Below are 20,341 nucleotides of genomic sequence, written 5' to 3'. Positions count from 1 at the left end.
TACGCCAACAAACAAGAGAACCTGGATGAAATGGACACATTCCTGTATGCATAAAATCTACCAAGATTGAATCAGCGGAACATAGAAAGCCTGAATAGATCCATAACAAGCCATGAGACTGAATTAGTAATAAATAACCTCCCAACAAAGAAAAGCCCAGATCCTGATGGCTTCCCTTCTGAATTGTACAAAATTTTTAAAGAAGAGTTAACCTCTATTCTACTCAAACTATTTCTAAAGATCTGAAAAGAAGAAATCTTCCCAAATTCATTTTATGAAGCCTCCATCATCCTCATTCTCAAAACAGATAAAGACATGACAAAAAAGGAAAACTATAGATCAATATCTCTAATGAATATAGATGCAAAAATTCTCAACAAGATACTTGTAAATCCTATCCAACAAGATATAAAAAAAGATTATTCATCATGACCAAACAGGCTTTATTCCAGGACACAAAGGTGGTTCAAAACCTGCAAAAGCATAAAAATAATACACCATATTAACAGAAAGAAAGATAAAAACCACACGATCATTTCAAATGATGCAAAAAAAGCATTTGATAAAATACAACATCCTTTCATGATTAAGACTCTTAGCAAAATAGATATATCAAGACAATAAAAGCCATATGTGAAAAACCTATAGTTAACATTATACTGAATGGGGAAAAACTGAAAGCTTTTCCACTGAAAACTGGTTCTAGAAAAGGCTACCCACTTTTTCCACTCCTTTTCAATTTAGTGCTGGAATTCTTAGATAAGGAAATGAAAAGGCAATTAAAAAGGGAAAGAAGAGTTGAAAATGTCTTTATTTGCAGATGACATAATGGTATACATAGAAGCCCCCAAGGTATCCATGAAATAACTGCCTGAAGAAATAAATTAATACAGGAAAGTGGCAGGACACAATATCAACATCCAAAGATCTATAGCATTTTTATATACAAACAACAAGGTGACTGAGGTAGAGCTAAAGAAAATAATCCCTTTTACCATAGCCACAAAAGGTGTAAGATACCCAAGGATAAACCTAACCAAGGAAGTCAAAGACCTTTACAAGGAAAACTATATGAACATTTCAAAAAGGTATCAAAAATGACACAAAAAAGTGGAAAGACATCCAATGCTCCTGTATCAGAAGAATTAATATAATCAAAATGGCAATTCAACCCAAATTAATCTACATATTTAACACAATTCCGGTCAAATTACCAGAGACATTCTTCACAGATCTAGAAAAGACAATCATAGAATTTCTCTGGAATCATAAAGACCCTGCATTGCCAAAGTAATCCTGCACAAGAAGAGTGAAGTGGGCAACATCTCACTCCCTGACCCCCAAATATACTGTAAAGCTGTAATAATCAAAACAGCATGGTATTGTCAGAAAAATAGAGAGGCAGAACAATGGAATAGAATAGAGACCCCAGAAATAAGCCCCAAAACATACAGCCAACTGATTTTTCACAAAGGATACTAGTCAATCCAGTGGGAAAAGAGAAACCTCTTTAGCGGATGATGCTGGAAAAACTGGATACCCACCTGCAAAAAGATTAAACTGGATCCCCATCTTTCACCATTAACAAAAATCAATTCAAAATGGAGCAAAGACCTCAAACTATAAACTAAACCTTAGACCTCAAACTATAAAACTACTGGTGAAAAACACTGGGAAACTCTGGGAGACATTGGAATGGACAAACACTTCTTAAATAAGACCCCCAAAGCACAGACAATAATCCCAAAAATAGGCAAGTAGGATTACATCAGATTAAGAAGCTTATGCACAGCAAAAGACGAGTATTTACTGTGAATTGACAACCCTCAGAATGGGAGAATATTTTTGTAAACTATGCACCAGATAACCAGAGTATGCAGGGAACTCAAGTGGTTTACCCACTCTCCCCTGGGAAAAAAAAGGATTAACCTAATTAAATGATGGGAAAATGAGCTGAATGAAAAACTGTCTAAGGAAGATATGCAAATAGCGAAAAAGCATATGAAAAAATGCTCAACATTCCTCATCATAAGGAAGATGCTGATTAAAACCACAATGAGATACCATCTAACCTCTGTCAGAATGGCAAAGATTAAAAACACAAATATGATGTGTTGGTAGGGATGTGGTGAAAGGGGAACTCTCTTACATTGTTGGAAGTAATGTAAATTGGCCCAGCCAATTGTTCTTCTGTGGAGAACAATATGGAGGTTCCTCAAAGATCTACAAATAGAACTATCATATGATCCAGCAATCCCACTCCTGGGTATCTACCCAAAGAATAGGAGAATGCTCAGTCAGCAAAGATTTTGCACATCTATGTTTATTGCAGCGTTATTCACAGTTGCTAAGACATGAAACCAGCCCAAATGTCCACAAATAGATTAATGGACTGAAAAAGTGTGGCACATATATTCCATGGAATACTGTTCAGCCAAAAAAGAACAAGACCCCAGCATTTGATAGAAAGTAGATGAATATGGGAGATTTATTGCTGAATGAAGCAAGAGAGGCTATGAAAGAGAGACACTGTATGTCTGCACTTGACATATACCAACTGTCCATACTATGTGGAGAGATGGAAAGATTGGAGGATATAAAAAGCATTGAAAATTGTTATGGACACTGAGGACACAGTGCAAGGAGGGTGGGAGAGGGGAAGAGTGGAGGGAAGGAAATCAGGATCAGGGAGAAAAATAAAGAAGTAAGACAGTTATGGGACACAGAAATGGTTTATTATCTGTTGATGATAACGTGTATAGTATTCTAAACTGGACTGGTCTGAGGTGTATTTCATGTTGGGTAAATTCTCTTTACAACCTAAATGATGTATAGTGATTGAATGTATAAAATAATAATAAAAGAAAGAAAATATGGTTTGCTTAAAATAGTTTGAGAGCTGTGGGAGGGGAGACCACTTGGAGAAGATGATTTGTAGTTTCTACACCTTTTCTTTCTTTCTTTCTTCTTTCTTTCTCTCTCTCTGTCTCTCTCTTTCCTTCTTTCTTTTAAAATTTTTGCCATAGGGCACGTGCACTCACTGGAAAGGACAGAGAAAGACAGTGTGAGAGAAAGCGAGAAATCACTCCCCACGGGAAATGGTCACGCTGCAATTCTTTCTCCTCCATTTTCGTCCTGGGATTTTGGGCACACATGCACACATGCCTGCCATGACTTTCAAGCCACTAGGTCCAAGACTCAAACTGCAGTTAGCCAGGTGGGAGTCCAGCATCTTAACCACTTGCTGGCCCCAACTTCTCCATCATATTGTACATACTATGAGCCTACTTTTATTTATGAAGAGATTGTCTTAACTTTTTTGGTAGGATGGTTTTGATTTTGGATATTCTATTTTATAATCAGATTATGGATCAGACACTGTTTCTGGGTTTTTGTTTGGAGAAATACAGTTATCTCATCGTATAAGTTCTGTGATGATCTTCCTGTTGCCATGACTTCCTTCATCTTATTCTTCCCAGTTCCTTTAGCTAGAATCTTGCCCTCTTTTTCTAAATTATGACTTCCCTTTTTTTTGGAGAGGTTTTTGCTATAGGGCACGTGCGCTCGCCAGACAGACAGAGAGAGACATAGAGACAGAAAGCCAGAAATCACCTCCCAGTGGGGATGGTCACGCCACAATCCCTTCTCCTCCATTCTCCTCTTGGGATCTTGGGCATGCACGCACATGCACCCGGCATGAGTTTTTAAGCCACCGGGTCCAGGACGCGAACCGTGGTCGACTACGTGGGAGTCCAGCAACATAGCCATTACGCTAACTGCTGGTTCCCATGACTTCCCTTTAATACCCACCCCTAAATGAACCATTCTGAGCTGCAGTATGACTTTCATAGACCCTAGACACGTCTGTCTCCATGGGCCCCTTTCCACTGGATAATTTTTTAAAAATCTATTTTACAATTGCATTGGTATAAGGAAAAATATACCCAGGAGTAAAATTAATTTTTTATTTTCCGTGTGAAAGAAATGAAAACATTCTCACAGGCCCCTTAAAGTATCATGAGTCCTGGGACCTAGTTCCTGTGTCTCATGGGTAACAAGCCGTACCTGGTACCTGCTCCATAAATCATCCATAAAAGGAGGAAATGTGTCTCCTTTCATTGTTTGCTCACTTGCACAAGTCTTACCTTACACAGTTGCCCCTGTGAAGTGACACGATACGTACACAGGCCTAGTTCTTTGCTGTAGCAATTGCCCATATTGACAGCTATTTATATTTAAACTGACATTGGTCATCAACTATCATGACTCAGTATTATACAGTTATCTACCTGTTAATGAATTCCTTGAACTGCAAACTTCTAGAGAGCTGGAAGCATGGTTTGGTTTTTCATTTCTTTGCTTTTTTTTCTTGTTGTTTTACTTTGCTTTTTTTCCCATTTGTTTATTTGAATTTTTCTTTCTTTTTTTCTTTCTTTTTTTCTTTACTTTTTTATTTTTCTTTGTGAGGGGATGCCTGGATTGGGAGTATGTATTAGACCAATGGTCCTCAAACTAGAGCGTGCATTAGAATCACCTGGAGGAGCTGTTGAAGCACTGCTAGCTGAACCCCACCCATGAGTTCCTGACTCAGAAAGTTTGGGGCAGGGCTGATAATTGGCACTTCTAATAAGTGCTTGTGTGCCACTATACTTCTGGTATTAGGACACCATTTAGAAAGCCACCCTTTCAGACAACTTTGCATCTTCCCCAAGTCTAGCACCAAGGGAAGTTTCTAATACATTTAGAGTAAATATTTACATAAAATGGTAATATGCATACTGGTGGGAAAATCTATCCCTCCACCCATCACTAGAAAAGCTTCCTGATTGCAGGGGCTGAGCAGAACAGGATGAGCAAAGAAATCCCCTTGAGAGAAGAGGGGCTAGTGGCACGGCTGAGCGTCGAATGTCATCTGTTGGATTTCAGGGGCATGTGCAACATGCAGCAAGAAGCCAGACACCGTCTCTGCCAACTCACGGCTGCCTGAGTTCTCAGCTTAATCTACAGCAATGCCAGCAGTGCTGCTGGGTACATCTGCTACTCTTTCTGATAACGTATCTGAGGTCTCTCTGGAAGGAAACAGCTTGGCAGGAAGAAAGATTAGGCCAACAGAAAATGTCCGGATTTAGAAGTTGCACTGGAATATGGTACCGCTTTAATTCCTTATGTACTTTATTAACCCCCAGCAGGCTTGTTTCCTCTGTGTAGTTTTTTTTTTTTTTAATGTATTTTTTTTGTTTTGTTTTTGTTTTTTTAATCAGGAAATATAATTTGTGAATCCCAGAGCTTTCTTGGACATACTCTGTTTTAACACATTTTGTTTTTTGTTGTTGTTTGTTTTGTTTTTTAGAGAAATTTTTGCTATAGGGCGGGTGTGCTTGTCAGAGAGACAGAAAGCGAGAAATCAGGGAGCATGGCCACACCACAATCGCTTCTCCTTTATTCTCCTCTTGGGATCTTGGGCACACATGCACATGTGCCCTGCGTGAGTTTTAAGCCGCCGGGTCTGGGACTTGAATCGTAGTCGACCAAGTGGGAGTCCAGCGACATAACTGTTATGCCATCTGCTGGACCCTCAACACAATTTGAATTCTACAGAACATAATATGAAAAGAAGGCGTGAGATCTTCTAGCCCAACCCACTGATTTTAGGGATGAAGAAACTTATATCTAGGGTTAATCATAAAATATATAACCAGTAATAGTGGAGCCAGGCTGGAATCCAGATTCCTTGACTCTTTGTGATATGGATAGTCCTTTACACGCATTAACAGAGCAGGAAAGAGATATCTCTCTCCCACTATGTCTTAAGGAAGAAACATGATTTCCCTTTTAAGTTATTTTTCATAATTTGCTTCCTCCTTTTATTAAAGTTTATGTATCTTTACCATGAGCAAGTGAGACAGAGAGAGATATCTCCCCAACAGGGTCTTGACACAGCTCTCCAACCCCAGCCTCAAGCAGCCCTAGGTCATGAACATGCGCTTACCTAACGTACTCAGAAAGGTCACAAACCTGGGACATTCACATGTGGGTCAACCTTTCAGAGTGTCGCGTTTTACCGTTTTGCCAAGGTTGGGTGTAATTTACCCTTTTGTTGTTGGAGCAGGAGGGTTTTATAAGAGCAAATAAAGAGAAATGAAGAACCCCAAATGGTTTAGGCAGAGACTAAATGCTTGGAAACAGCAATGACGCCCTGTTCCCTGCTCTGTATAGCCATTGGCTATCCAGAAATACAGCACAGAGCAAATCCTCAAAAACCATATGGTGACTGAATCATGGATTTGATGGTTACTTACCAACTTTTCTGCCAATTAGGGAATGAAGATTTCACACTAGGATTTTCAGCCAGCTATAGAGTCTCCTATCCCTACCAGTAAATTAGGTATTTATACAAAACTAGAAAACAGCTTCTCTATGCTAAGCAGTGTCAGCCAGAAATGTATAAGCTTCGGAGATGGAAAGCATGGAATTCCAGAGCAGTCACTTTGGTTACTTAATTCTAGGCAACTTAGAGAACCTTTCTGTTTCTTGAGTTTCATGTCCCCCAATGCAAACACACACACACACACACACACACACACAGACACACACCTTTTGTTCTCTATGCCAATGTGTAAGGATGAAATAAGATAATGTGTGCAAACTGCCTTGTACATGGTAGGTGTCGAATAAATGATAGTGTCATCCTTCAGTTTCCACTGCCTATTTAAGAGTCATATGGGATAATGTGTGCAAACTGCCTTGTACATGGTAGGTGTCGAATAAACGATAGTGTCACCCTTCAGTTTCCACTGCCTGTTTAAGAGTCACATAAAAACCTCTCAAAAAAAAAAAAAAGAGTCATATGGGGGGGACCAGCAGTTAATGTAATAGCAATGTCGCTGGACTCCCATGTAGTTGATTGTGATTCGTGTCCCGGACCCAGTGGCTTAAAACTCACGCCAGGTGCGTGTGCGTGCGTGCCCAAGATCCCGAGAGGAGAATGGAGGAGAAGGGATTGTGGCGTGACCATCCCCTCTGGGGGGTGATTTCTCGCTTTCTGTCTCTATGTCTCTCTCTGTCTGTCTGTCTGGCGAGCGCACGCACCCTATGTCAAAAACCTCTCCAAAAAAGAGTCACATGGGTATTGAAGTAGGTGGGGTAGAGGGTCAGAAACGTAGATATAAGATTGAATAAAAATTGAAAGGCCTTTTTTGGTTAAAAATATATACAGGGGACTTTAAAACATGTGTGGAAAAATACAATTAAAGTACAAGTTTATTTTGGTGCAAAGAAATTTTGAAATTCATGCATAACTTTTTTATACTACATGTTTACCATGAACTTTTTGAAGACTTCCTTACACAAATCATAATTATTTTAGTTTTCTAGCAGCTGCTTTTACCAATGATAAATAAATACAATAAATAAATAAATAAATATAAGCAAAGCTCCTATCATCCAGGCATTCTCTGTATTTCATAATTCCTCACTATTTTCCAGGTTTCTGCAAAAAACGGTTTTCACGGAAAAGAAAAAATAAATTTAGTTTTCTGCTTACCCGTTTGGTCTTGGTTTCCTGATTCTGGGCTCAAGGAACTCTGTCTCCTCCTCCATTTCCGTTTCAGGGGCTATGCTTCTCTGAGGAGGCTGTGGTGAAAGCATTTCCCATTCATTGTCATGGGTGACAGGCTGCAACATAACTTCATCTGGGCCAACCCTGCCTCGGCCCCTGCTCTTCCGTGATTGGGTGACCACACCAGAAGCTTCCTCTAGTGCTAAAGATTCTAAAGACTTCATTTCTCCCAGATCCTGCACCCGGGGACTGTCACGCAGGCCAAGATCAGAAAAGGGCTCCTCAGCTTTGTCAACCCATCCAGGCTCTGGGTCCCTGACTACCAAGGGTGGATCACCAACCTCTCGATGGCCCAGGACCATCCAGCTCTGGCCTTGCACAAGGCTTTCAAGAGATGAGCTTCTGTCATTTTTCGAAGGCATTCTCTCTACAGAAGGATCGTTTCTTTCACTTAAGGAGGCAGGCTGACAGGTTTCTGGGAGGTTTGCTAACTGGGTTTCTGGCAGCCCTGTTTCTTCGAGACCTGTTTGTGATTTTTCTAATTCAGATATGCTTTCTCTTGCTTCGTGGGCCTGTGGTGTCAGGGGTGAATTTTCTTCATGGTTTATAAGGATGTAATCCATTTGTAGGGCATGCTGATTCTCATTCTCCTCTGCACATCTTTCTTCCATGTATTCTGACTGCTTCTGCTCAGGTTCTTTGGCAGGGGTTATTTTATCCTCTTCTAGCTGTGACATTCCCTTGCTGGCACCTAGAAGTTGAAATTGAAGGTGTGAATGGGGGAGAAAAAGTTTTAATTAACACATTATGTGATCTGTGAACTCTGCAAAGTGATCATCTAAAAATAGACCATTTAAGAAGTATTTTTATTTTGTGGAGCTGTTTAGTTTTCTCATGCACTGTAGCAGACAGGTGTCACACAGGCATTAGCTTTTATTGCTGCGATACAGGATTTGGTTAAGCCTACATTGCAAATAGCTAGTTCCTCTCTACCCTTCTTGGTAGGGAGAGTGTGTTGAACACACGCACAAGTTTAATTAAGTCAGAGGTTTCTTTGGGGTTGTGGAAATGGGATGTTCTTACCATCTGGTGGTGCGATGTCTCCACCTGCTGGCGAATCAGAAAGCTCTGTTTCTACTTCCCAGTCAATGTTTGATGGAGACGAAATGTCGGAGCCAGCTCCTACAGGCATAGAAACGGACTCTGAGTCTTCGTGAATGTGCAGCACAACCAGCCGGGACCCAGGCTCTCTGTTTTCAGTGTCAGCATCGTTTTCCTCACTTTGTCCATCGGTAAGAGTAGAAAGCAGTATCTGTGCTGCTTCACTCCCCAGAGATTCATCCTCTGGAGACCCAACTGCCTCTCCGGTTTCAGCACCGTGGGTAGGTTCTGTGAGATAGGACAAATCAAAAGGTGGTGTGTATGGTGCCAGGGATTGCTTCTGGATATCTTCCTCCAAGGGAGGGTCACCGCCATAGAGGAAGTATTCAGGCTCTTTCATGAAATCTTCATCGATATTCTGGCCCATTACATCGTATTCAAAATCGCCCCACGAGGCTTCAGATGAGCAGATATCGTGCTTTCCCGCATCCCCCTCAAGTGGTGTTTCAGGGTGACCTTCTGAGAATGTCAATCTACTCATGTCATCTACTGTTCCTGTGGATGTGTTGAGACCTGAGGCATCGCTGAAACTGTGGTCAAAAGCAGCTTCGCTTATATCCAGACAAGTGTCTGGAGCTAGCAAAGCATCAGTAACTGTAGCAGGGTTCTCAATGGCAAGAGGTTGCTCACAGTCAAACAAGACTCTTGCACCTGTCTGACCTTCAGGAGAAAAGCCCTCTGATGCCCAAGAGCTGTTGTCTCCCATAGCTGGCTCTTGGTGAGTTACAAAACCAGGGCTTCCCACAGTTTCAATCCTTGGGACGGTCCTGTCAGTGGGTTCTAAAATTGGTGCTGTATCTGGGTTGGTTCCATTTTCTGATGCTTTTGATCCTGAACTGCGGTCATCATTTATTTCAGAAGGATCAGGGGAACCTGAATTAGAAGGAGGCTGAGATGAGCCATTAATGTCTGCCTGATTGCCAACTGGAGACAGTGGAATTGCATTTTCAGAATGGAGTTCTGAATTACATGGGACAAATTCCTTCCTGGGCTCCTGACTAGGCTCTTTGTTCTCCTTTGGTTCAGTGAAATAAAATTCACCGGATCCTCCTTCAGGTCCCATGAAAGCTCTGTTGTGCTGCTCAGTCTCTTGCATGACTTCAGAATCATGACATATATCAGGGCTGTTCGAAGCCTGAGAATTGCTGTCATGGTCACAATGAGTCAGTAGATCAGGATTCTCACCATCTGCTTTCAAACTGAAGGGCTGCTTAGCATCCACCCACAAGTCAGGTGAAGCTGAGGCCAACTGCCCACCCTCTTGGAAGTTGCCATGTAAAATATCCGGAACAAAGTTACCTTGGGAGCCATCGCTATGGGCACAGTCATTCCAGTCAGAGCCTGACTTTTTTATCAACTGAGTGGAAAAATTGACAGCAGGGAAATTTTCTGTAGCAAGCCTTGAATGTGTCATTTCATCGAGGTATGATTTTTCTTGTTCCCACCAATTTGTTTCTTGACATTCAATAGTTGAGACATTAGCTCCAACACATTCATTCTCATCGTGGTGAGTAAATGCAGGGGCTGACTGATCCCAGACCAATGGTACTGTATCTTGACCATGCGGTTGGGTAGTTGCTTCAGAAGGGAGTCCATCCACAGCTGAAGACACAAAGGTTTGCTCTCTTGAATTCTTTTCTTTAATTTGGTCCAATATGACAAGCTGGCTAAACTGATCAGCATCTGAGTCTGGCTGCCGTGGTTGGATGTTCCAAAGTTGCTTGTGAGAGTTTGCCTCTCTGCTATCCAGAAAGGGTGACTGGTGTTGATTGCTGAAAGGATTAGTGTGGTGTGTTTCTGTGGATTCACTATCACCCTGAGTGGGTACTCTCCATGGACCCGCATTTTGGTATGCTGAAGCATTTGCTTCTAACACTCCACTTGAGTTGGACAGTCCCCCTTCAAATGCACTCTGTATGGGTTTCCCTTCCTGTGGCAAGGCATTCCACCACTCAGTGCTGTCAGCTGAGAAGCCAAGCATTTCCAGTTTAGAATCATGTTCATTCTTTGGTTCTGTTTTAGGAGATATTTGCCAGGTGACATCTCCTGTCTTCTGTGTTTCTGGAGATCTTGTCTTCTTCTCCATGGCAGTAATCCGTATTTCAGTCTCTGTTAGTGGTGAGAAACTCCACTGATCAGGGCTGCTCTGGTGATTGTCACTGAATGGGCTTGACTGAGCTTCATTCTCTGGTGGCTCTGCACTGTCTATATAGTTAGAAAATCTCTCCAACTTGGTATCCGCTGTGGCCATAAACTGATCAGACTCATTTGACGAATCCCAAGCTCTAGACTCGCACTGAGCAAGTTGTCCAGTGGCCAAATGAATGCCCTTCCCCACTGACTTTTCGTGGCCTACCCCATCATCATTAGAACCTGAGCTTGGTGAAATGACCTTGCCATCCTCCGGGTGTGCGGTTTCAGGAATGTCATGTTCACTTTTCTCCTGAAGGCTAACCATTAGATTTCCTTCCTCACATGCCCCTGAATATTCAGAAAATTTGTCTGTTTCAGGGCTGGATAAAGAGGATAAAGAATCACCATGAACTGGGTCATTCCAAATCTCTAAAAATTTGGGAACCTTAGAATTCAACTCCTCCATTCTGTCTTTCTTTAAGTCTGTCACTTTGGTAATTATTTCTACTTGGTCACCAGCAGTAATTTGTTCAGATTCTTGGCAATTCTGTTCACTCCAATCATCTCGATTCTCTTCCTGAAACTCAGTATGGGGCCCATGGTCCCAGGAAGGCAATACAGTGGAAGAATCATTTAGGTCAGGACTTGATGCACTTGAATGAGTACACTCACTAGAAATGCTATCTCTGTCATAGTTTCCAGATGACCTGGCCCCTGGAAGACTGTTCTCAGTACCCTTAACCTCAAGATCCTTAGTTATTTGAGAATTGATGCAATTGACCTGAACATCACTGTCTTTAGGGGCATCCCGAATATCATGGTTTTGGGTAAATTCATGATATGACCCTTGATTTATCTTCTCTGGCTCCAGAATGATACATTCTTCAGTTTTCTCAAGGTTCATTTCAGGCAAAGAGACATTTTTTGTTAAAGTCATTCTATCTGAAATCTCAGAAATCTTAGAAAGCACAAGGGGATTTTCATAAATATCTTTTGCCTCTAGGTTATTTGTGGACAACTCTGTTTGTCTTTCACAGGAGTCTAGAGTATAAGACCCCATATCATGCTCTGCAACTTCCTCTGGTTCCTTTGTTTGAGGACTGAAGGTGACTGAAAGAGAGCTGATCTGACCTGATTCAGTACAGACTTCTTGATGTTCAGGTGCAACTGGAGAAGAGAGTTCTTGGTCCGCTGGCCCTTTTCTAGACGTCCCTGAGGCACTATCCAGCCCAAAGCCTACCCCTGCCTCCTCTTCAAAGCACCCTTTGTCAGTGGCTCCATCACCTTCCTTCTCATTTTCACTTTGTCCATAACTGTGACCTGTCCTTGAATCTGAATGCCCTAGATTCTCAAGGCTGGTCCCCAAGGATGTGGTTTCACCTTGCAGGGCTTCCTCCCATGTGGCTTGGTTGTTGGAATGAGGTATGAGTGCTCCTGACTCACTGGTTCTAGATGTTTCTAGCACATATGGGATGTGACTATCCTTACCATTTGCTGAATGGTCGAGTGTTTCAGGAGGCAATTTGTTTTGCCCCGGATCTGTAATATGTGGTGGGCCTGGCATCACAAATGATGACATGTCTTTCTCTCTCATGACAGAATCCCAAATACTGTTTGCAATCAGTTGCCCACTCTTCTCATTCAGTGTGTGATGTTCATTGGGGGCAGTGTCAATGGTGTGTTCAGCAGAAGCAGGGAGTTCCCAATCTATCTGATTTGCTTCCTGATACTCCACACCCCAAGGTTCCAGCTGTCTCACTGAAAATCGGGTTTCTGGTTCAGCAACTTCAGCCATGTATCCTGCTCCTTGACCATCACTGGGGAGGGCCACACTCCCGCTGCAGTCATCCCAGTCCAGATCATTATCCATATCTGAGATTGTTGCAGTGGACTGAGTGTCCTCCAGGATCACTCTGTTCCACAGGTCAAGATTGTCAGGGGCTGCCTGCCGGGAGTTGGTGCTGCTGTGCAGAAGTGTGAGCTGTCGGTTTGTTTCGTTGTACAGCTGCATCATGCTAGGGTCATCATAACTGGACTGGCTGCTCTCCCCTACATCATCCTCCATGGAGATGTTCTTATCATCTGTGCGCTCTGTCTTGAGTACGTCTTTATCTGGGTTCTGAATGGCATTTACTTCAGGACTATTATCTGCTTCAGGGGAAGCCCACATGTCTAAGTTCCCAGGACCTGAACTAATTCGATATCTGGGTGGTGGCTGCAGTGACTGAGGTGGAATTTCAGCCTCCTCTGTGATAGAATTAGCATCTTTGGACTCAAAACCTTCCTCTTTAGCAAAAGGCTTGTTTTCGGCTTCTTTTTCATCTCCAGCAAATGTGGGTGATGTGTAAGAGTCAGAGGTAGAGTAGTTGGTATCTAAGGGGGAAGGCACTGAGTCTTCTCCTACATTGGATGCGCTATAATCAGAGCATTTATATGATAAGAAGGAATCTTCCCAAGGAGCTAGGGCATCTGACCCTCCTTTCTTAATACTCTCCTCAAAGATGTTCCAGGAATCCACCTTTTCATATACCCTCTCCCTAGTTTTAGGATTCACTAAACCATTCTGATCTTCCTTTGGTGGCTTAGAATTATTCCATGTGTGATCCAGATCAGAAATTGGATTTCCAGATACAAGAATATTATCCCTAGAGTCATGGTTCTTTTTGCCCCAGATATCAGGCGCTGCTGATTCATGATTTGCCTCACTGGGAGAATTGTCCAGTAAGTCTTCTGAAGGAAAAGAAAACCCACTTTTTGCCATGGCCCACTCATGTGGGTCCCTCACAGAAGGTGGTTCACTACTTGTCGGGTGCAGATTCCAAGTCTTTTTTAAAGCTTCAGTATTATCTTCTTTACTAAATGCACTCCAGGCTGGAAATGACACTGCAACTCCTGGTTCACCTTCCTCTGTAGGATTTCCCCATGGCTCAGGCATTGCTGTGGGAGACCGACCAGAATGCCACAAAGCAGCAAAGTCTTCTATCAGGTGGTTTGTTTTCTGAGGAGAAGTATTTGGCGAATGTGATTTCTCAGTAGGCAGGTTCTGAAACTGTAAGCTTTCCTCATTTTGGTTTTGATTATCATTGCTACCCAATTCAGGCTGACCAAATCCAGATTCCCAGGGTCCTGGCTTTGAAAATTCAAGACTCTTGGGTTGAAATACAGAAGATGAGGTTCTCCTCTCAGCTGGGTTTGGCTTATGGTCTTTCCATGATTCAGGGCTCTGGAAGACAGACTCCTGTTCACTGGAGTTCCATGCATCTGCAATATTTTTAGAGTCAAGCTCCAAATCACCCCACCAACTGCTACATCGTGCACGGGTCTGAGGCAGCCCTGTGTGACCTGCATCGATTGCTTTTGGCGTCATAACTTCTGGATAAAGTGAAGCTGGTTCTTCAGTGGATGGTGAGCTCTCTATAAAGCTATTCATAGGTGTTGGTGGAATCCTCTTTCCGATATCTTTCAGCCTTTCTGGGGAAGGAGATTCATCTCCCACAAAGCCTGTCAAGTTCAAATTTCTTTCAGAGTTATCTCCAGGACTTTCTTGTCTCTGGACAAACTCCTCACCAAATTCCATGAGGCTATCTTTGCCAGCTCCTGACAAAAGTGACTTGGATGAATAATTTGAAATATTGATGCCTAATCCATCGAGTCCTTTAGGCCCAGTGGGGAGCTGCCCTTCTGATGAATCACTGTTGGGGAAGAAGTCATCTGCAGGGGAGGAGTTTGCAGAATGGGATGATGGTTGGGACTGCCCAGAAACCAGAGGTGCTGGGTCAAAGTTGAAGAGGTCAAAGTGTTCACCATGTTCTCCAGACCGTGTGTGCTCTTCTGCTACCACTCCTTCCGGGATGGGACTGTAGGAGTCAAACCCTGGGAGTAGGCTATGGTGGGGCACTGCACCTTCTCCCACCGGACTATCATCACTGAGGAACACTGAGCTCTCCTTAGAGGAGCGGCTGCTCCTGATGGTGGCCAATCCACTATCTGGGCTAACAAGGTCAACATTGACATCCACCTGAGCCTGATTAGAATCATTGAGATCTGGAGGGTTTTCTATGAAATTCACAGAGCTAGGCTGAGGCTCAATGTCAGAACCATACAACTCCATAATCCCAGAAGATCCCTGGGAGAGCGGGGCACTGCCTGCCACTGCTTCTGTGGAGGAGGTCCGGCTGTTGGAGACCATCTCTGGGCACCTCCTGTTGATGACTTCCTTGACAAGGAGAACCACCTGGTCACAGGTCACTGAAGGGTCCTCCTGCTGGTACACCAGGATCTCATCACAACCACACTCAAAGGGCTCCAGTTCCAGGCAAGGGTTCTGACTCTCTTCCAGCTCACAGCAAATCTGTTAGAGGCACAGAATTTGTGATCACTTAGGCATTCTTGTACATTGCAATTTGTCTTTCTCATTTTTAATGTGCAACATTTCTTAATATAAAATTAATTGATGTTCATTTTTAGAAAAGTCTAAAAAGATCTCCAACAACCAAGGATTATATGGGGAAAAGCATGGGAAGTCTCAACTCCTTCTCCAGTCCTGTCAAATTGTCTTTTCATTTAACTCAAAATATAGCTGCTAGATTACTCTAGTTCCTGATAGTTCTGGGTAAAGAGGTTTAAAATAATCTAACTTCTTTCCTCACTGTAATATGGTGTATCTTCAAAAAACTTCAGGGAAAATGCATATTATGAAAAACCTGTGGTATTAGCCCTATGGCCTAGTAGTTAAGGGAGCCAGATGCTACATGGCCGACAGTGTTTCAAGTCCTACACTTGGTGCTTGAAAAACACGCCATGCACGTGGGGATGTGTGCCACAAAGTCTGTCAGGATGGAAAATGGAGAAGAAAGGATTGCAAAGTGACCACGCTTGGGGTGTGGTCTTTCTCCTCTTCCTTTCTCTCTCTCTCTCTCTCTCTCTTTAATGCGCACATGTGCTCTCTGACAACTAAGAAAAAGATGTAGAAAAAGGAAAAAAACTAAACAGGGATATGAACATTCTTTCACCAAAATAAACTCATACTTTGATTCCATTTTCCACAAACTTTTGGAAATACCCTCATATAACACCATCTTTCAACAGGAATGAAACTCCAGTTTGCAGAGAATGCTGGTCTCTGACAAAAACATGGGGCCAAATTTGGGAATAAGGGGAAATGGGACAGGAGAAAAACTTTTGTTTAGAAGCAATTGATTTAACCTCTGATAACCTTATCAGGCAAAGGAGAAAGTAGATAAGAGAAAGAAGTTACCAGGGCTGAGATTTCCAGACAGTACTCAGACCTCATGTGTCTCTTCCCGCTCCAGGGAACACAGACCTGGAGCCCAGAAGCAATAAAGCTGACCTGGGAGGCAGGAGCCACTGTTGCAGATAGTGCTGGCCAGACTGATCTGTGGCTCTGTAATTTTTAGAAAATGTCAGGAGTGGGGCCAGTAGATGGTGTGGTGGTTAAAGTGCTGGACTCCCACATGGTTGACCATGGTTTGAGTCTCAGACTCGGTGGCTTGAAAAATCACGCTGGTCACATGTGTGTGTATGCTCAAAATTCTGAGAGGAGATGGGAGGAAAAGAGATTGAAGCACGGCCATTCCCCGCCCCCTTCCTAGGTATGATTTCTCACTTTCCCTCTTTGAATCTCTCTGTCTCCTTTCCAGTGAACACACATGCTCTATGACAAAAAAGTAAAATAAATAAATAAAAAGAAAGAAAGAAAACATCAGCAGTATTTTACCATCCCAGGCCTTTGAAATGGCTCCATATTAGTGGAGGTAAAAATATTTGGTAGCTGAAAAAGTCATGATGCATTTTTCTGTGTTTTTCTGAGCAAATATGTTTTATAACTTTTCTGATGACCCAATATGAATGACAACAGCCTCAGAGTGCACCTACATGCTGCTACTACTAATAATAATTAAGGAACTAATAATAATAAAATTAATTAATTTATTGAGTGTTTTCATATTGCACGCATAGTTCCGAGAGTTTTATTATGAGCATTACCTCCTTTCGCCTTCACGGTAATAGACAATGTAGGGACTCTTTTTTTTTTTTTGGAGAAGTATTTGCTACAGGGCGTGTGTGCTTGCCAGAAAGACAGAGAGAGACAGAAAGTGAGAAATTACCCCCTCAGGGGGATGGCCATGCTGCAATCCCCTCTCCTCCATTCTCCTCTTGGGATCTTGGGCATGCACGCACACGCTCCTGGCGTGAGTTTAAGCCACCAGGTCCGGGACTCAAACTGAAGTTGACTACATGGGAGTTCAGTGACAAGGCCATTATGCTAACTGCTGGTGCCAGTAGGGACTCTTTTTATCCCCATTTTACTCATGAGGAAATGAAGACACAGGAGAGTTAAATAACTAGTCCAATAATACACAGCTAACAAGTGCTAGAGCCTGAGTTTTGAACTCAAGCCATCAGGCTGCAGAGCTAGCTCTTAACCAACTATATGAGCCCAGGGACAAAGAAGGACTTCCTGAGGCAAGGTCTTGACTCTGACGATGTTGTGCAAGATTCCCAGGAGCTGCCCTTTGGGTACTGCGAGGATGGGGAGGTTTGATAGGGGGAGGAGAAGAGGAGTGAAGTTGGTTCAAGGGCTTTTAACCCCTCCTCTGCCCATCTACTTTTATCTATTTTAAATCAACCAATGTGGGGGCCCTCCCCATAGCCTAGTGATTAAAGGAGCTGATCCCCCACGGCTGAGAATGGTTTAAATCCTAGCCTCAGTGGCTTGAAAAACACACCAGACATGTGCTTGCACACTTCAAATCCCAATAGAATAGAGAAATGGAGGAAAAACGATTGCAGTATAACTATCTCCCCTTTCTCTTTTTGTCTGTCTCTCTCTGGTGAGCACATGCACCCTCTGACAAGCGAAATAAATATATAAACCAGTTTTCTAAACAGGTTCTGCTGCTGGGACCAGCAGTTAGCATAAGGTCTATGTCGCTGATTCCCATGTAGCCGACTGCGGTTCAAGTCCCAGACCCGGTGGCTTAAACTCACACCGGGTACGTGTGCATGCGTGCCCAAGATCCTGAGAGAATGGAGGAGAAGGGATTGTGGCGTGGCCATCCCCCCTGGGGGGTGATTTCTTGCTTTCTGTCTCTCTGTCTCTCTTTGTCTCTCTGGTGAGTGCACACACCCTATAGCAAAAACCTCTCCCCCCAAAAAAGTTCTGCTGCTAAAAGTGGTTTGAAAACTACCGTACTAGAGGCTTTGGAAGCCTAAATCCTGTCCCAAGGAAAACAGCAACCAAAGATAAAACTTGACTTTGAAACCAAACGTAGAGTAAACCACTGAAGAAAGCAGGCGGTGATGCAAGGCACAGACACATGTGGATCCGAGGGGGAAGGGTGCACATTGCATCTCCACAGGAGTGGGGGGCTCTTTCATATTTGGACTCAGGAGTACACAGAGAGCCCAGGAGCACCCATGGGAATGTACCAAGAACCAAGTGGAGCGTCTGGAGCACAGACAGGGAGGATGCAGGAAAGAAAGGAGCAGAGGTTACCTCCAACCGCCTGTGGATATACGAGGTACATAATCCACTAGGGCAGAAAGGTGAGTGACACAGTGTTCTACGCCCATGCAGTCCACATTAGGATGGATCGTCATGGTCTCCTATTGGTTATTAAGTACATCTGGTTTGATACATCCAGATAATGATTTTGGTCTAATTCTTTTTTCTTTCCTAGGCCTTGGGTTTACAGACTTGGGTTCAGTTATCAACCTAGAGGATCCAAGATGATCAGTTACTGTTTTAGTACCCAGAGATATGTTAACTTTGAAGCAACAGATCACCAGGTACTAAACTCTGGACACCAAAAGGTATTGAGCCAGGGGCAAAACTTGTTATACCAGGGAGCAATCCTAAAGGAAATCAGTAGATCTAAACTTCCTTTTTACGGATTTAGTTTAGAAGAGAAATGTTTAGGAAATTCTTCTTTATTTATTTTAATTTTTTAACAGTTTATTTACTGGGGTTGACAGATGGCATGGTGGTTAAGGGCACTGGACTCCCACATGGTCAACCACAGTTCAAGTCCTGGGTCTGGCGGCTTTCTTTCTCACTTTCCCTCTCTCTCTTTCTCACTCTGTCCCTCTTTGGTCAAAATTAAAAATAAATACATTTAAATGAAATAATTCTTTTTTAAAATTATTTTATTTAGCTTTATTTATTCATATGTTTTTTTATTTGATAAGAGGAGGACAGAGTGAGAGAGACAGGGAAAGTGAGAAAGCAAACCGCCAGATCCAGGGCTTGAACCATAGTCGGCCATGTGGGAGTCCAGCACCCTTAACCACCATGCCACCTGCCGGCCCCAAATAATTCTTTTTTAAAAAGGTTTATTTACTTCTTTCCTTCATGAGACCAGGGGTGGAGGGCAGCACCTCCAGCAGGGTCTCCACACTATATTCCTCCCCTAGCCTCAGCCAGCTAAGATCATGGACACACAAACACACACCCAGCAAGACCTATGGACTAAACTGGGTCCTTCCCATATGGCTCATTGCCGTGGACTGTTGTGTTACCTTTGTGCCACACAGCTAGCCCAGGGATCTTTTTAAGATCTAACGTACAAAATCCCCCCAATACTTCCTTCAACTCTAGGATCTTATCTCCTGAGCTTTTTTATTTATTTATTTATTTATTTATTTTTAGAAAGATTGTTACAAGGTGTGTGCGCTTGCCGGAGAGACAGAGAGACAGAAAGTGAGAAATCACCCCCCAAGGGGGATGGCCACGCCACAATCCCTTCTCCTCCAGTCTCCTCTTGGGATCTTGGGCATGCATGCATACTTGCCCAGTGTGAATTTCAAGCCACCGTGTCTGGGACTTGAACCATGGTCGACTACATGAGTGTCCAGTGACATAACCATTATGCCATCTGCTGGTCCCCTGAACCCATTTCTTACAAGCCAGCAGTCCATTCCCATCCTCCACTGCTCATTCTGAGAGCCAGCAGGTTAGGATGCAGAGGGTCATGTCAGTAGGAGGAGGAGCTCACCTGGCTGCACAGTTCCAGGTTCTCAGAGTACACAGCAATCTGTCGCCTCGGCTGCTGTTCCTCCGACAGGGAGCTGGCAAACAGGATGAGGACATCATAACCAAACTTGTCTGTAAATGCTTTCAAATCACTGGTGATGTTGCTGTGAAAAAGACAGTTCTGAAATGACAACAAAAATTCGATATGCATGTTAGATTATCCAGCTGTGGGGAGTTGTGCTACAAATCTATGCAGTCTTATGATGTGTTAGGACGGATAGTTTTGATTAGAGGCAAGTGAAATAAACACTTTGGTTTGAGAAAGTTTGGAAACCTTCATGCTATGGCTTCAAATACACTTTGCTTACTCATTTTTCCAAACGAGAGAGGAAGGAGTCTTTGCTATTATTATTAAGAATTGCGGGAACCAGCAGTTAGTGTAATGGCTAAGTTGCTGGACTCCCACGTAGTCGACCGCGGTTCGCGTCCCGGAC

The 20,341-nt window shown here is 43.1% G+C and overlaps 1 protein-coding gene and 1 long non-coding RNA gene across 4 annotated transcripts in view; one reads left to right on the top strand and one right to left on the bottom strand.

The window, feature by feature from the left end:
• The window catches only part of PRUNE2 (prune homolog 2 with BCH domain), a 132,237-nt gene extending 112,214 nt beyond the window's left edge, over positions 1 to 20,023 (bottom strand). For all 3 annotated transcript variants that reach the window (XM_027770680.1, XM_027770681.1, XM_027770682.1), the window contains exons 1-3: positions 19,870 to 20,023; positions 8,642 to 15,203; positions 7,544 to 8,309 (exon numbers count right to left, since the gene is read on the bottom strand). In XM_027770680.1, the coding sequence (XP_027626481.1) occupies positions 7,544 to 8,309; positions 8,642 to 15,041 (7,166 nt within the window). In that variant the 5' untranslated portion in view covers positions 15,042 to 15,203; positions 19,870 to 20,023. The remainder of the gene's footprint in view (positions 1 to 7,543; positions 8,310 to 8,641; positions 15,204 to 19,869) is intronic.
• LOC114007284 (uncharacterized) overlaps positions 1 to 20,341 on the top strand; it is a 52,343-nt gene that overhangs the window by 10,463 nt on the left and 21,539 nt on the right. The window lies entirely within an intron of this gene.

The sequence above is a fragment of the Tupaia chinensis genome, unplaced genomic scaffold (assembly GCF_000334495.1).
Source record: "Tupaia chinensis unplaced genomic scaffold, TupChi_1.0 Scaffold000147_1, whole genome shotgun sequence".
In the NCBI taxonomy this organism is placed as follows: Eukaryota; Metazoa; Chordata; class Mammalia; order Scandentia; family Tupaiidae; genus Tupaia; species Tupaia belangeri.
This window is presented reverse-complemented; position numbering and strand designations above follow the sequence as displayed.